The sequence below is a fragment of the Tursiops truncatus genome, chromosome 10, assembly GCF_011762595.2.
Source record: "Tursiops truncatus isolate mTurTru1 chromosome 10, mTurTru1.mat.Y, whole genome shotgun sequence".
In the NCBI taxonomy this organism is placed as follows: domain Eukaryota; kingdom Metazoa; phylum Chordata; class Mammalia; order Artiodactyla; family Delphinidae; genus Tursiops; species Tursiops truncatus.
The window spans coordinates 26,097,396-26,114,909 of record NC_047043.1 but is presented as its reverse complement, the minus strand read 5'-3'; the positions used below and the strand labels follow the sequence as shown (position 1 = coordinate 26,114,909).

Sequence of the window (17,514 nt, the reverse complement as noted above, 5' to 3'; positions counted from 1 at the left end):
CAGCTGTCAGCTCTTATTAACTTCCGCATAAAACATACCTTGAGTGCGGTTTGTTATCAATTACTTGCCGAAATGAAACAACTGGGGCAAGGCAAGACCGCTGCTCACATGAATTAGAGTGATTGGTTGATTGATCAGGGCACCTGTTGTAAATCATAACTGCTCCAAACAATCACCAGCCGGTGCTTTACATTAATTTGTAAACAAAATTCATGTCACCGCAGAATTGCTTTCACTGGAGAGGAGCATTTGGGTTCATTTCTAAACGAATCTGTTGTTAGGATGTTGGAAAGAATGGGATCCACTGTAGAGAAATGAGCAGCTCTTTGGGGCCCAACTTCCCTGTTTAATGGTATTATTACTTGGCTGTTCTTGGGCAGGGTGACAGATGATGCCCACCCTCCTGATCCTTGCCAGTGATGACCATAGATTTGTGTCCAATAGGAGAGGAGGGAAGGGTTCCCATAAAGACCATTGGTATTACTATTTTATATCATTGATGGGGGTGATCACCTTCAGGCTTCAGCACCAAATGTGATTATCAGGAGACAGATCAGGACACTAAGATTCAGAGAAGTTTAGTGAGATGTTTAAGGTCACACAGCCAGCACGTGATGGAATCGAATTTGCCAGGTTTCACAGCACAATCCAAACTCTCGGTTGCTTGTTTTTCTTGATTTGTGTAGTGAGCGGGACAGTGGCAAGCGACTCTCACATGTCCACACGCATGGGGTAAGTTTCCAGAGGAGTGATGGCTTTTGCATTTGTTTGTACACAGTGCTCTGAACGCACCGCAGAACCACGGGAACAAACACTTCCTCCTGCAGCTTTCCGCTTGGCTCCTGCCCTGTGGCCTCGCCCCTGCGCACTCAGCGACACATTCTATCGGCCGGTCACCAGGATCGAAACCCGGTCACCTTTATGGCATTTTTTTTTTTCTCCCTCTCTAGTTCCGGTTCCTCCCAAATCTGTGACTTCTCTGATGATGAATAAGGATGGCTTCCTGGGAGGCATGTCTGTCAACACCGGTGAGGTGTTTTGCTCGGTCCCCGGCCGTTTGTCTCTGCTCAGTTCAACTTCAAAATACAAAGTAACTGTGGGGGAAGTTCAGAGACGGCTGTCGCCCCCCGAATGCCTCAATGCGTCTCTCCTCGGCGGCGTCCTCAGAAGGTAACCCCCCGTATCGACCACTTTTGATACTGCGCGGTTGCCTAGCAACCGGATCCCTAAGTGCGTGCAGCTGCCGCCAAGGGCTCCGCGCGCCCCCGTACGCTCCGCCTCGCCCTTCCGCTCACCTTGAGGGCTGGGAACCTTCCACTTTCACTGCCCGGCACCTGGCGCCCCTCTTCCCATCCCCAGGACCCTTCGGGGCATTCTCTACCTTGAATGGGACCCACAACCTAAACTTACCTAAAACAGGAGTTTCATGGAGCAACCCCTTTCGTACCTGCAATGTACTCTGATCTCTACTTTGTTTGAAAGTGCACTTGGCAGCCGACTAAGTTGGTCCAGTCCCACTAATGCATTGTGCCTCGCAGTTTGTAAAGCTCTGTTCTAGACTTGTGTGACTTCCTTTCTTCAGTACTACCACCAGTAATAACAATGACACCACTTTAGAAGTATTGACAATTATTCCTTGGGGCCATTCATATGCTCTCCGATAGGAAACTGGGGAAGGAGGTGGCTTTTATCTTAAGATTCAACGCCTCCCCCAAAGTCCCTGCTAACGCCTGAACCCTTTGGTTAGTGTCCCTGATATGCAAGTGACATTGCATGAGATGAATTTTTCAAGTTAGCCTATCTTGGGGGTTGAAAGTCCCTTTCTTTCCTAAAAGTGGCTGGGTGAACAGTACAGCAAGAGAGGTCAGAGTAACTGTTTATTTCTTGTAGTTTTGCTCAGACCTTAGCACATAAAGGAGGGTCGTTGGGAAGCAGTAAGGGTGTGACCCACAGACTTTTCTCACTTTGAGTCCTTTTGCTCTGGTCTACTTTGTAGTTCAGTTTTCAACTGAGTCCTTTGAGCCCCACAATGTGGAAGTTTCTTTCAGTCACCCCTGGGCATTGATGGTGGGTGTATGAAACTTACTATGCGATTAAGTGAGGTAATCAATATAAAGTGCTTATCCCATAACTAAACTCTCTCTGATGCTAGTTTTAGTGTTATTATGATTACCATCGTCATTAGTGTCCTTCCCCCTTTAACCCAATTCCATTTTATAGCAACTCTTGACCTCTTCCTCTCAAAGCCCATCTGTTTCAGGCCAAGCCTTCTCCTTTCTGGACCACACAGTTCTTTCCCTTTTTTTGGCAAGGTTGTACTTGCCCGGTTTCTGCTCACCTCACTGGCTCCATGACAAGGAAAGAGCTGGGCTTGTGAATGTGCAACTTCTACCTTCTCTGGACCGACAACCTACACCCTAATTATTCCCATCTGGTATCTTTTTTTTTTTCTCACCAGATAAAAAAAGTAAACGACTCAATTTTTTTTATGCTCTGTATTGCAGAAATTAAGCAAACCTCAGCAAACTATCAGCAAATAACCAAAAGGAAGAAAAAAATAAGTGCTAACCTCAAGTTAAAACCTCTTCAAGCTCCACTGGGCTTTAGATTGCTAAGTCTAAACTTTGTTTCAGGAACACTCTGAGGTTAATCAGAATGTTAATTCTTGCAATTTCAGAGCCAAATCGAAAAACGGGGGGAGATCTTTGCGAGAAAGGCTAGAAAAAATCGGTTTGAATTTACCCGCGGGCAGGCGCAAGGCAGCAAATGTCACGTTACTCACCTCCCTGGTGGAAGGTAAGCAAGACGTTTGGCCATTTCACGAAGTGGTGGAGCTTAACTGTCGGCTGAAGGCTGACATTTTACATGTTTTATGATTAACTGGAAATCATTGCAATTGTTGTGCCCTTTTGAGTTGGATGTCAAGCGATTGCTTGAGAGAAGTTCAAAGGTCCTTTTACTTAGAGGGAGCTGCAATTGTCCAGAGGCCAAGGGACAATGCAAGGGTCCCTGAGCTCTGGAGAGTGCTCAGGTCTAGTCTCCAAGCCAGTGTAGGGGTCGTCTCTGCCGCCAGGTGCAGGACATGGTGCCTGAAACACCCTCTGTATGAACTCCTGCAACAGTAACTCTGTAAGAAGCAATGCACTCTACACCCCTTCTCCTTCCCAGATTTTACCTCTGAGTCGTCAGTAGTAGAAAACACAGTCGATTTATGAAACTATTATTGCATTCATGACCTCTAATGGTTATTTTAAAACTCGTGTCACTCTCAGGGCCCCTATCTCCTGCTGATTACCTGGGACTTATTGTTATTGAAATACAGCTTTATAAGATCAGTGACCTAGGAAAAATATGGGGTGGGGAGTGAGGAAACATGGAGCGGAGTCGTGTATGATCTTCAGCTGTGAATTTAAAGGCCCATACTTATAACAAACACACTCTAATTTGCTCATCATTTTGGGATTGCGGATGATATTTATGGTATGTAATAAACAGGATCTTCTCCACAGTCTAGAACAAGAGGATCTGCATTTGAATCTGTGGGATGTGGAAGGGATAGGAAATAGAGCCAGATGGACCTAATGGAGGAAGCTGTAGAATTTTCTCTAGAGTCTAACATGTAGGTCTTGGTTTTTTCTTCTATTTTTATGGATGTGATATTATGACACTCCTGTGGGGAGTTAGTTTTTAGAGGAGGGGATCTTAGAATATTTAGGCAGCAACCATAAAGTCATCACATTTACAGGCAATGCACTTTGCTATCTTTAAGGCAAAGTTGCCTGGCCCAAACTTACCCCCAGGGACAGCGGTCACTAAATTTCTAGACCACGTTTATTAGTGGTTGACTTTTAGCCTGGGGGTTTTACTTTTTGCCCTTTAAGGCATTGCTAATATCACAATCTTCATTTTGAAAAGCAGTCAAAGTAATTTCAGCCCAAGACGGATTTAGGTGGAAAAGGAAGGAAACTGGAAAACGCACTGAAATGCCAATATTCATTTGGCAGTTTTTCAGTGTTGTGAGTTGTTGTAAGCACTGTACCTGAAGTCTTTGGTTACTATGCTAATGATGATTAAAAGTAAGTCATGCTCCTTAAAATAACGTAGCTATGGGATAATTCAACATATCTCTTTTTCATGTCGGGATCTTCCCTTGAACCCTGAAGTGTGTGCTTTAAAGGGCAATAATGCTTTATTCGAAAGGGGCTTCCACATAAGTTAAGGAATCTTTCAGCTGTCCAGGTTTTCTATAGCTGCTGTGTCACCTTTGTGCAGTAGAAAGTCCTTAAGTAAGAGAATGATGGCAGGAACCTCTGAAGAGGAGAAACCTGAAACCTAACTGGCAGGAAACTGACAAGGAGATTAAATATTTCATTGCCGGATAGAAATGGATCCATATACGATTTACATGTTCTTTAATATATGTGGACATAGACACACAGGGATCTATATTTGTATATATTAGTTATTATAGGAAGATACAAAAGATAGGAAGACTTTTAAATTTTATTTAAAGCAGGTATAACAGATGCTTTAAAAAAGAAAGGGGGAATCTGGCTTGACAATCCAGCTCACTGTCTATCTAGGTGCAATTGTAAGGTGGTTCCTGAATGCCTGCCCATCTTTCCCTTAAGACAAAGCATGGGGTGTGGGAGACCTGAAGCTGTTCAGGGGATGTCTAGCTAGGACTTGGCTGGAAGGATGATCAGGGAGAGGCTGGAAAGAGCGGCAGGAACAAAGTTTGTTCCATCAATGTCAGTTACGGTCTGAGAACCATGTTTAGTTTGGGCATCTGTCTCATCTTTGCTATTAACCCTTAACAGTTGGCCTCCTTTGTAAATAATAACAGAATTGACCAGGGAACGCCTCCTGCCCTTGGGATGGTCACGGACTGGGTGCTGATTATTTCCTCTGCGGTTGTCTTTTCAGGAGAGGCTGTTCACTTAGCTCGGGATTTTGGGTACATTTGTGAAACGGAGTTTCCCGCCAAAGCTGTTTCTGAGTATTTGAACCGGCAGCACACGGACCCCAGTGACCTGCACTCCCGGAAGAATATGCTGCTGGCCACCAAGTGAGTGTCCTGGACTCGTGGTCCTCATCCCAGACTTCCAACCTGCGGAGCTGCCTCGCTTGGGAGGAGGCGGTGGGAGCGGCAGCGCAGACTTCCTCGGTGGGGCAGGAAGCAGCTCAGTGGTGGAAAGCCCGTGGCTGGCTGGCTAGGGAACCCTCCCATCTCCGCCCCCCTCCGCACCCACCCCTCAGCGTTGATTATGGGCTTCGTATTTGTGTGTTTTCTCTATTTCCTAGTTTCTGAGAGGGATGGCATTATTAATCCGAATCCAGGCTTTTTACAATTCACATCCCCAACCCTGGGGATGGCAGGCAGACCTTTTCCGGTTGGGTCCCTGTTCCAGTTCTTTCCTGCATCCCTGGATGCATATCTCTCCGTGGGGTCCGCATCTCCCTGTCTTATCCACACAGCCACGCGTGCTCGCTCAGGGTGTCTATATGTCACCCACGTTCACCCATCTCTACCCGCAGCTCTAATTACTCTCTTTCCAACGTTGCTGTTTGGCATCTTCCACAGACGTAAAATTTACTACAACTCCAGAGGGGAAAATAGTAAATCTCTGGCTAAATTTAGGTCTAGAGCTCATTTGAACTTTTACAGTGGGTTTTCTATTTATTTGATTTACTCCTGTCTTTGGCTTCGATGTCATATTGCTGGTGTTTTATGGCCGGCTCAGGCCTGCAGTGGGCGGCGCCGCGTGCGCCAGCACGTTTCTCTCGCAGGCGCGGCCCAAACAGCGGCGCTCATTTATTTAGTGCTGGAGGACGCGGTTTGTTCCGTTGACAGCGTAATTTAAAGAAATATATGGAGGGCTGAAAAATCATTTGCTCAAATTTGTCCAGATGTTTTTGAGACGTGATTGGAATTTGATTGCCCCTTTCCGCAGGGTCAAAAAATATTAATGTCCCAGAACTTTAATTGCTTACAGACCCTGGTTTGGGCTTTGAAGATTTAAAATGTTTGACTCTAAGCATTTGTTCTCCTCAGTTCAGCATTTCCTTTTTGGCACTTTGGTAATGAGTACAAACTTCAGGAAAGCCTTTAACCATCTCTTCCAACGATCAAAACCTGGCACCCACCGTCTTTGTAGAAGGCTTTCCTCTGATGTACCAACTAGCAATATAATAGATCTTTATCAGTAAATCGCCCTCTTACCCCTTGCCCTGGTGGCTAGTGGCAGGGGAACTGTTGGTGCTTTATAAAAGAGTAAAGGTACTTTGGGGAAAAAATAAAACTAAAGTGGCTAAATTAGATGACAGGATTCTACAAACAACTCTGTGGTTTCCCTAAGGAGTGCTTGTGGCTTCTCTTAAGACCAGCACTTCTTAACCTGGGGGGAGTATCAGAATCAGCTGGGGAGCATTTTCAAGATAATTATTTGTGGACCTAGCCCCAGGCTCCCTGAGTGGGAATCAGTGAGGGTGGAGGCCTGGATGTGTGTATCTGAACCCCACAGATGATCCTGAGGTATGTCTGACTTAAGAACTGCCCTATTTAGGTCAGAACTGTTACCCGTTTCTTCCTGGTTGGGAGGATGTATGTATGCATTTCGAACAGAGAAACGAGTAGTGAGAGAATTCCTGGTAGTGTCCTCTACCCATCAGCCTTAAAACCAAACACCTTTTCTGGCTGCTGCAGGTTGGGGAGGAGGTATTCCCCATCTAATTTGGCCATTTCTCCTCCCGGGAGTAATCCCCTGGGAAAAGGTGCCCCAGGGTCACTGACGTGGGCCTCCAGGTATCTGCCCTATTCATCTGTTGGCCAGGCCAGGTGTCACCAAGTGTCAGACTGTCCCAGGGAGGCCTGTGATTGGCGTTCTGTAGTTTTTCTTTTCTCACCACCCTGGAGACCAGGTGGAGGCAGGCTGGCAGAAGTCTGCCAGCCTGTGAAAGGCTATGACCTTTGGGATGCCATACCTCTGACCACAAGGTGAACCAAGCCACTGGACCTTCAGGGCTAAAATCCTTTTGTCCACCTCCTATATTAAAATTTTCTCAAATAAGTTTAGTCCATAGTTAGGCACGCAGGATTTCTAAGGCTGGGAGATTCCTCTAAATTGTCAGTGCCTTGAAATAAAAACCTTCAACGATAAAAATCTACCCTCCCTGGAGTCTTAACCATCTACCTTTAGGTTTTATTTAAACAATGTGGGAATCCTTTTATATGGACAACAATATTGTTGTACAAAGATCTTCAGTAGCCTGTACTTTAAAAGAAAGGGAAAAAGGGGTGGTGGTGGTGGGAATACTTCCCTTCTCACATGCTGCAGGTAAACAGCTTTCTGCTTTGAATGGAATCGGCATTCTCTCCTGGAATAAACAGTTGCTTGCCCTGGGCCACGCAAGGCTCCAGCAATCTGCTTCTGTGCCAGGGACAGGCTTGTGGCCCAGGGCCCTAACTCCTTCCCGGCTTTTTGAGTCTGATCACCAAGAGGTTGGAGAGGCAGGGGAGAGGAGGGGGAAAGGGCTTTTAGAGGAACTGTCAGGTAAGAGCTAAAAGTTACTGAAGATTGCAAATCAAACGCTAAAGCCTATAGCACATTTCCCAAAGCGGGGTTTATGCAGTCCTGGAATGAAGGGGGAAAGACGGGCAGGGGGCGGGGGGAGAGGCCAGGCTTTGGGATGGAAGGGGTGCCTAAAATCCCCACCCCCGCTTTCCTTCCAGTCCCAGCTGCTCTAGAAGGGAGAACGCTGGGAAAGGAAACAGAGCGGAATCGCCCACATTAGCCTCGCTCTCCGGCTCTCCCGTGACTGGGCGCCCCTGGGCTCTTGTGAGCGTCTCCTTTAGAATGTCAATGACAACGACACTGAGGGTGGTTTTTTGTTGTTGTTGTTTTGCTTTCTTATTGTTGTTGTTCCTCTCCCGCCCCTTTGCAGGCAACTTTGTAAAGAATTTACAGATCTGCTCGCTCAGGACCGGACGCCGATCGGAAACAGCCGGCCCAGCCCCATCCTGGAGCCGGGGATCCAGAGCTGCCTCACGCACTTCAGCCTCATCACGCACGGCTTCGGCGCCCCCGCCATTTGCGCCGCGCTCACGGCCCTGCAGAACTATCTCACCGAGGCGCTCAAAGGCATGGACAAGATGTTCTTGAACAACACCACCACTAACAGGCACACGTCTGGGGAAGGCCCAGGTAGTAAAACTGGCGACAAGGAGGAGAAACACAGGAAATGAAAAATTAAAAAAAAAAAAAGGAAAAATGTTTTAAATACAAAAGGAAAACAGAAAAAAATTTTAATTTTAGCTCTAAAAATATTGGATTGGCTTTGGAAGAATTATATTAGGTAGAATACACATACAATCAAAGTTAAAAAAAAAAACAAAGCTAAATAACTTAAAAAAAAAAAAAAAACTTGAGGCGTACCACGGAGCAACAGTATCGGTTCTCAGTGTCTATTTCAAGATACACTTGGAGACAACCGTCCGGATTTTCCACTTCGGTTCTTTCGAGCTTAGTAATACTGATAATAAAAAGAAAACCATGATTTTTTTTTCCCTTTGGAAAATAAACATAAGACTAAACGTGAGAAAACTCTAACTTATTGGAAGAAAATCGGAGAAACCGTGTCGGTGTCAGTGCTTTGAGAGCTGGTTGACTGAGACGCACGAACTTTTTAAATTTTTAATATATTTTTAGGAAACTCTCTGGCAGTCCCCGCCCTTCCACCTCACCTCGCCCCTCTCCCAGCCACCCTTTTTCTACGTTGCCCTCCCTCCCTCCGGCTGTCACGGGAATCTTCAGGGATGCGCTGTTGTGGTCCCCTTGGTGACCCCGCCCCCGCCCCGCCCTGTGTCCTTAACTCAAGGGGGCCCAACTCCGGGCCGTTTGCTTAATTAGGGAGGGCGAGGGCGGGCGGGGCGGGAGGCCCGCGGGGACGCAGGCGGTGGCTGCAGCTCTCGGGCCGGCTGGCCGAGGAGAGGCTCCCGCGGCCCGGCCGAGGAAAATCCGGACCAATAAGTTGATTCAGACTCCTCATCAGTTCTTTTCCGAAACGTTACTAGTTCCCAGCCTTGCCAGCATCTGCCTACAGAGCATCTTGCATTTGTTATCATATGTGTCATCTACCGATTTTAAGAACAATAGTAAAACCCAAACACAATATGAATACGTTGATTAGTATGTAATTCCTTCGGAGGGGTATGTACCATTTCATTCTCTTCTGTTTTCCAAAGCTTTGCCCGCATGGTTTATGAGCTTCTTCAAAGAGGACTTGGGCTTCCTACACAATCTATAAGGTACAGAGAAAAAAAAAATTCCGATCCCTTTTTAATCACAGCCTGTGTGTCAGAATTCTGCAGGTGCACTTCTTTAAAGAAGCTCAAAGGGAATAATTTAGAAAGTGGCCAATAAGAGATTGAAGCAGCTTTGAGTCTAGTTGCTAACAGATACCTCAACACAGAATTCCGGGGAAGTGGGGAGCTGCTAAATGAATTTTAGGGGAGAGGAGTAAGTGTTCTTGGAGCCCAATATTTTAACATTATTGCCTTGCCTTTAAAGCGGATTCCATTTCCTTGGGCTCTTTGGTGATTGTGGGGAAAGCAGCAGCTTTGCTAGTGGTCGAGTGGTCGCGGGGAGGGGGGTGGTGCAAGCTCCCGTGTTTCAGCAACAACTGCTTTCTTACAAGATGCTTTATGAATGAGGCGTTTTTTCCCCTCCCAGACGTGCACTTGTTTTTGGCAATAATGGTAAAATAATGCAAAGTGAAAGGAGATGTATTTCAGCTTTGAATGGTACTGTCTGGATACACTGGGACTATTCCCAGTGGATAAAGTTTCATACATTTAATATCTCTCACTTCTGGCAGCCCTGCTCCTTTCTTGGGCTTCACCTGAGCATTATCTTGAAATAAGATCTGAAACCCATTGTTCCCACCATCCCCAAAGCAGTGGGAAATCCCCAGGGGCGAAGGAGTGGATGACCTAGGTCTCTAAATAGAGTGTGCATAGACGCATCTCTTTAAACAAAGTAGGCATTAGGACCTTTGCAGCATCCCTTGAATATAAAGATCCAGAGGTTTGTTCTGCAGGATTTACAGTTAGGACCCACGGGGACTCTCAGGTCTGCTGCCCCATGGGCCTTGGCCTGGGGAGGAGGGAGGTTAGAGGGTCGGATTTAGGAACCTGCTGAGTTTTGCACTGACATTTTAATGGGGGGGGCTGAGTTAGGGAGCTGGTTTCGGACCACCAGGAGGGCCCAAGCAATGGCTGATGTCAGACCCCAGCCCGTCCACGTCAGCTTCTTTGGGGGCTTCTGGGTGTTCAGGGCTCAGCCATAGATGAGTTGACAGGAGTGCAAAGGCCGGGAACTAGACCTCAGGGAGCGTGTAGACACTCCATCTCTTCCCAGCTCAGAAGCCTGCGCCTTTGTCCGAGGGCCTGGCCGCTTGCATTAGACGTATTCTGATTGCCAAAGGCCGGGAGAAACCGCACTGAAAACCATCGTCTCCTTTCCTTGCAGGGCAACGCGCCCCACGCGTGTGACGTGCGAGAGACGCGATGGACGCGCCTTGCTCTTACTGTGCAGGTCCCGAGAGCGTGGGGGCCACTCGCGCCCAGTCGTGTTGAGGACATAGAATCAGCCGCTGGAGGGGCCGCGGGCCGCGCGGGCCCTTCCCGCTCTCGGTCTCACCCTAAGGGCTAAGGCGACCGAGAAAGCCCGGTGCTCCAGTAGGTAATGGGGCGGCGCCCCGCGGGCTGCAGGCGGGAGGGGTCTCAGCGCTGCCCGAGCCCCTTGCTGCCAGCGGCCGCCCCGGGCGCGTGCTTCCCGAGGGCGAGTGGCCTAGAAATGTCCAGGGGATCGGAAGCTTCCCCCGCCTTTGCCGGTACGAAATCTCTCCACCCTCAGGCTCCCAAAGGCGGGTGATGGGGTAGGAATTGTCTTACTGGGCTACGTAGGCTCCTTCGTCGCCCTTCGCCCTCCTCCGGGCGTTCCTTTGGCGCCCGGGCTGAGCAGAGCGCTTAGCATCTCTCCCCCGCACCCCGCCTCCACGCAACGTGGAGAGAACCCACTGCCCCCTCTCCCTCCCCCACTTCTCCTTTCCTGTACGACCCCCGCCCCCTTGCTTTCGTTAGCCAGGCCTGCTACGTTTATCTGATAATTGAGTTATTAAAAGATTTGGTTTCCTTGGGCCCATAAATCAATAAACAATGGGATTAACTCAAGAGTTTGCCTTTTAAGTCAAGGGAAACGTTTTAAAGCAAGCCCCTTTGAGTCTTGTTTCCAAACTAAACAGGTGAGTTGCAGCTCTCCCCCCACCCCACCCCTGCACTCTTAAGACACTGTATCCAAGCCGCGTGCCCACTCCTAAGTGCCCGGTCCCAAACCAAAAGAGCTAAAGGTAGAAAGCAAGAGTCAGGACGTGGCAGCGCTGCCCTCACACTTTCCACTCTGCAAGTTCCTTTGGAGGTTCTAAAGGTCTCCTGACCATTCTCTGTCCAGTCCTGCCTCCTCTTGCACGTATTGTGGCTCTCCTGGAAGCAAAGAGAGAAGAAAAGGGCTGTTCTGGGCGAGGATTCTCCCCTAGTTAGCTCGCTTTCTTTTTTCCTTCTCCCTGGCACCACATCCTTAGCTTTCTCCAGCCCTACATAAAGAACTGAAGAACCTTTCAAAGACCTGGCTGTTTTATTTTCTTTGGCCAAGGAAACCACTTTTTCTCAAGCAACTATTTTATATCCTATGAAAACTTCGGTCGAATGGAAAACCTGAAATACCCCAAACTTATCTACACACTGTTCCTCCGGTACAAAGCCTTACTTAAAAGGGCAACTCGTCCCTACTTAGAGTGTTTATAGGGAGTTTGTCCTCACATTTGATATCCTGTATGCGTAATACATTCTGTGGAAAGGAATTAACCTTAAACCATCTGATGTTGCCTCAAGAGCCCAAACAGTGTTTCCCCTCCTGTGCTGATGTATGTTAAATGATCAGGTTAAAAAAAAATAACAAAATTCGTTTTGTTTTCTTTTAAAAAGTAGAATGAACACTATTCTTCTTGAAATGCCAAAATCGACTCCTCTGTTGAGTTGGTCTCTAATTCACTAACATTGTTTTTGACAACAATCGAGAAATATCAATCTATTGACTCTTCACGAGAAGAGCTCTGGAGGGTATCCATGTTAAGTTTGTATATATTTATTTATGCTTAATTTAATGGGAATGTGTAAATATGGTGAGCAGGTAGTTTGGGATTATTTATCTGTGAATCTATACCTCTGTGAATGGGTGGTTAAAAAAAAAAAACAAACCGCTTGACCCTAGGTAGAATCCTATCTGAATTTTTCTGTTCTTTATAGACAAGCTGTTATGGTAATGGGTAGAAATTGGTTTATTGTCCAGTGTTGACCTGATTTACATAAATAAAAAGATTGTTGTGTTTTTGTTGTGTTTTCATCTTCAGTTTCTTGAGTATAGATATTGTTTAATTCTACAGACAGAAACAATTTATGGCCAAGAATTTTTTTCTTTTTGTCCCCCCCAATCATTGAAACACAGGCAGTGTTTTCCTTACAATAAATACAATAAATTTTGCCTCCCAGAAAAAATGGACACTTTTGTTTTCACTAGAAGGTGTTTTTGATTCATTAAAATTCCAAATTGACACTCTTCTCTCCTATTTCTAGCTGGATTTGCAATAAAAGCCCACGTTAACTGCATCTCTTGGTTTATATTGCCCTTTAAAAAAATGAGGTTGTCAAATTACTTACTTCCCAGGTTATTAAGAGTCCGTGTCCCAGGAACGAAGGGCCTCTGGGTCCAAGTCAAAGATGATGCTCCCTTCATGTTGCTGGTGGGATGGCATTCTGCCATGATGTCTTTGACGGAGATGGTGCAGGACAGAAGCCCACAGGGCCAGGTATGGGCTCCTGCACCCCACACCTTGGGATCTGGGGGAGTTAACTGGCTCATTTCAGGACTGAACCCAACCCTGACCTCACCAGCAGTGCAAGGCCTTCCGTAAACAAATGAGGAAAACTCCCTTGACCAGAGGAGGAAAGAGGCTGTCTTAGGAGGTTTCCTACCTTAGGCTCAGAGGATGCCCAGGGAAGCCAGAGCTTTTCTCATTTGGGTTAATGGGCTGCAGCCCAGCCCTAATGGGCTGCAGTGATCAAACATCTTCTCAATCTGTATTTCATCCCAAGGCTTGGGTGTCTTCCCTGAGGCTAGGAAAGTAAATCCGTCCAAGCTGTTAAACGGTATGCACGAGTCACTGTTTCTCTTTGGACCTCAGTCTTTATCTGTAAAATGTGGGCCTCCTAAGGTCCTTTCCAACATTGTCTAGTTTAATTGTAAAAAGCAGGAACAGCAACGTGTATATATTTAAGGATAACTGGCAAAGTTAAATCTCGAAAACCCTGGATTAGGAGAGTGCTTAGCATATAGTTGGCACTCAGGTGATTAATAATATGCCTCCCATATCAATTTTCTGTTTTTCAGATGACTCATTCCCAGTTGGACTTCCCTATAGGGAAAGACAGAAAGGACAATGGAATCTGCTTTATGTGAGATTTTCCACTTCTTGGCTTCCCTATTAACTAAAAAAGGGGGGGTATCATGGCTAGAATTATAAATGAGCGAATCAAAAAGGGAAGGGAAGTAGAAGGAAGAAAAAAATACACAAGGGAAGTGTGATTAAGAGGGCGTGCAATCCATTTATCTAGAAAGAAAATAGGTATATGCCTTTGTCTCTGGCTCAAATGTTTTACATTGAGTTTCCTTTTCATTTGCCTTTTGGAGAGTGAGGGGTTGGTTACCACTAGGATTATACAAAGGCGGTGATGAGTAATTTCCATACCCTATGGCAAGTTTTCCTACTGAAGGGTTAACACCAGCTCTGGAGAAACAGACCTTCCATCTATTATTCCATAGGTAAATTCCAGACCACCTCCTCTTTCCACCACCATTTGACAAGGATCTGAGACAGTCACCCCAAACTCAAGATCCTGAGGGGCCTGAATGTGGGGAAAGAACTTGAGGAGAGGGAAGGAAAGATAGGAAGCCAGAGAGAGCCTTGCCTAACAAAATGGCCCTGGGCTGCTAGTTACAGCTCCTCGCCGGCCCTTTTGTTACTGTCTTAACCAGGCTGTAGAAGGAGTAAGGAAAGAACGGCAGCTGGAGCCGCTAGGCCGTGGACCCTGACCACAGGCCCAGCGCGGGGACGCTGGGTGACCTTGGAGGAGGTGACCTGGAGGCAGCCAGCCCAGGTGCGCGGCTTCCAGTGGCCAAGAAGCCCGCCTGCTCGCCCGCCCGCATTAGCGGCTTACGGGCCCTGATTAAAAATAATGCTAGGAGGAAGAAGAGCCGATTGTTTTTTTATGAGGCCACATTGTTTCTCTTCATTTGCAAAAACAGCCCCATGGGGTCCTTTCCCTGGGACCCCGGGCAGCCAGAGCTTAGAGCCACCAGAGATATACTGGCCCGATGGGACGTGTGTCTTCTTGGGGGCGCTCATGACTCCCGACGCAGGCTGCCTTCCGTGCGTGGACTTCGAAGGCGGTTGTGTCATGTCGAAGCCTCAGAAATTAAATGTGCAGCCCACAAGTCCATTAATTTTAGCTTCCCATTAATCTATTTAAAAAGTGAACCAGCAATGGCTCTATAAATACAGTCCTATAAAGTTGAACACCTTCCCATAAATCTTCTGAGTTGTTTATTTACATGTATTCCCTCGCCCTCTAACAAGCTTCGTTTCAACTTGGGGAAGACCCGAACCGACCCGACCCGCCACGGGGTGGGCTCACCCCTCCCCAACTTCCCCGCAGGAATCGTGGGCGCCTTGGAAAGGAGGAACTGCGCGGGGGCAGAACACGGAGGGCGAAAACTCAATTTTCCTTCTTGACTTTGTTTCCTTGTGTCTATCCCAAACTCATGCTCTCCGTTATTTCCCATCACAAGCTCCACACTGATTTATACCGTCATAAACAGCATTCTTACGACTATAACTTCTCTCATAGCTTGGGGTGAGCTCCTTTTTCACATCCCTGGCAGCCACTACTTTTAAATCAGGCCTCATAAATAATCCCAGCGCTTCCTGAGGGCGAGTTCAGTCAAACGTCTCCCCGGGTCCACTTTCTTGGCACGGGTCCCTCCCTCAGGTCACAGGTTGGAGCACTCCCACCGCCTTTTCTCACGTTTCCAGGACGCAACCGCGGACAGCAACGCGGAGACTAGGCACCAGCGCTGAGCCATTCACACCCCTGGCCCAGTCTGCGTGCGTACGTATCGCGCGTAAGCCGTCCCTGCCCGCGCGGAGCGCACGCACGCGGCGCCCCTGCCCGCGACTAGGCACGCTCTCCGGGTGGCTGGGCCGAGTGTCAACGAGCGCGCACGCGCGGACGCCTACGCACGCGCACGCACGCACGCGCCGCGGCGCCCCGGGGCGTAACTCCGGGCCTAGCGACTACCCAGGGCGCGGTCGGCGCGTCAGGCTTTTTGCTCCGCGTCCTGGAGGTTAAGTTTGCAAACGGCTGCGGCGTGGGCAACGTTTTTCTTTTTTTTTCAAACTGTTTATGCTGAGATTGAGGGAGCCTTTTTGTCACACAAGTTCAACACGTTCTACGCTGCCGCTGGTCTCAAACTAGCAAGGTCAAGCGGCGATTTTTGGCCCATTTGTTCGGAACCTATTTGTTCTTTCCCACTCTGCTGCTTTTCGCTTTTCCCCTTCTCTCGGACGGGCTGCAGCCTTCTGGAGCTGACTCAGGCGAGAGGCGTCCAGACTCAAATAGGGGTCACACATGCTGCCGGGAGAGGCCTCTGCATAAAAATGCTCTTTAAAAATTTTAAAAAGCAGCATAATAGCCAATGGACTTAGCAAAGCGTGACCTGCCCAGGCCGCTCGGAGGGCAGGCCTGGCAGTCATCTGTGTCTGGACCACCAGTCAACGTCCGGGACGTACCTGTTCGCTGACGTATTAGCAAACGTTTCAAGGATGTGGCTGTCAGCTGTCATTAGCCCACGCGTTTTACCGGGAGGAGGGCACGTCCAGGGCGTGTTTGCGTAGAATATTCTGGGGAGGTCAGAATCTGACCTCTGGAACAGTCAAATGTTCCTTCTTGTACAGACATTTATCAAATGACTGGAGAAAAGCTGGCACGTGAGCACTGGGGTACAGAGGCGTGGAAGGGACGCTTGCAAGTCTTTGGGGAAACTCGGACCCAAATCGGACACAAGTCACCCCAATGAGTTCTAGCGCTCCCTGCGTGAACCATCAGGTCCTGAACGCTAGAACCTGGCGTCCGGATGCGCAAGTAGAGGCCGGGCAGCTCGGAAACACCTGATGACCTGGAAGCGCCGGTGGCTGTTCAAGTGGGCAAAGTGAGTGCGACCATCATCTGAGTTTCTAAGGAAACAGGATATTAGATAGCTTCTACACAGCAGTGGATTTTACTGGGAAACGGTCCACCCTTGTAGGTTTGGGAAGGGGTGGGGAGGGGTTGTACAAAATGGCTGGGAAAATGCCAATCAATGCAGAGAAAACAAGTGTAAAATCAAACCAAATCTTAGTGCTCCATTAACCAACTACCCCCGCCGCTGCCGCCCCCAAAAAAGGTGCTAGTGCTAACTTTGAGATCAAAGTATCAATCTTGGACTAGGTTGAATTTTGTGTATATGTTAAACTCATTGATAAATGATTCTACCAGAAACAAGGTATGAGACCTTTTTTGGGGGTTGTAGTTAGGGCTTTCTCTCTCTCTCTCTCTCTCTCTCTCTCTCTCTCTCTCTCTCTCTCTCTCTCACACACACACACACACACACACACACACACACACAATATGGGAATTCCCTAATAGCAGGACTACAAAAACATCCACAAAAAAACATATACCAGTGTGAATTTTCTTTTCCAAGGGAGTCCTATGTGTTAAGGAACCCAGGAAAGGTTTTTTTGTTGTTTGTTTGTTTTTTAGGTATTAGGGCTCTTGCATTCAAGAGAATTCTTTTGGCCAGAGATTCCTAAAGATAGGAAACTACCAAGATTTGAGGCAGAAGCACAGTTGACTCGTTTTATGGGTTGTTTCACGCACTTTCCCTTTTGCTGTTTTTAAGAAGGGGTTAGGGTTAGGGTTAGGGAAGGGGTGGGTACGGCACAGGCCTGAGCCCTGCCAACAAAATGGGCCCACTGAATGATTTCATTCCCTTTTATGTGCAATATAAATATTCTTTTCTTCTTCAAAGATAAGGGCCATTCTAGACAATGGGGTCAAATAGTCCAAAGAAGGATCAAGCTGATCTGAGTCCCTGTGACCTTTACCCTTCCTTTAATTCTCAATAGTGAACATCTGTGTTTGGTGGCTAGTGCCTGAAAGTAATAAAGACAATTAGAGCATTTTATTTTTTCTTGGGGGAGGGGTTTGGATGCTGGTGTGGAGAGGTGAAAACTTTATGATACTAGTCTGCAGGATGAAACTAGGGGAGTAGCAGCCGTTAGACCTTGTTGCTTTGTAGG

The 17,514-nt window shown here is 47.5% G+C and overlaps 1 protein-coding gene across 10 annotated transcripts in view; it reads left to right on the top strand.

The window, feature by feature from the left end:
- TFAP2B (transcription factor AP-2 beta) overlaps window positions 1–15,309 on the top strand; it is a 35,535-nt gene extending 20,226 nt beyond the window's left edge. For 6 of the 10 annotated variants that reach the window (XM_073810627.1, XM_019949891.3, XM_073810628.1 and 3 more), the window contains 6 exons: window positions 951–1,170; window positions 2,678–2,796; window positions 4,927–5,068; window positions 7,945–8,204; window positions 9,245–9,307; window positions 10,530–12,446. In XM_073810627.1, the coding sequence (XP_073666728.1) occupies window positions 951–1,170; window positions 2,678–2,796; window positions 4,927–5,068; window positions 7,945–8,204; window positions 9,245–9,306 (803 nt within the window). In that variant the 3' untranslated portion in view covers window position 9,307; window positions 10,530–12,446. Of the gene's footprint in view, window positions 1–950; window positions 1,171–2,677; window positions 2,797–4,926; window positions 5,069–7,944; window positions 12,447–12,782; window positions 12,925–13,505 lie in introns of those variants that run through there. The other 4 variants (XR_012334428.1, XR_002179344.3, XM_019949888.3 and 1 more) reach the window with 4 other exon arrangements.
- The last annotated feature ends 2,205 nt before the right edge of the window (window positions 15,310–17,514 follow it).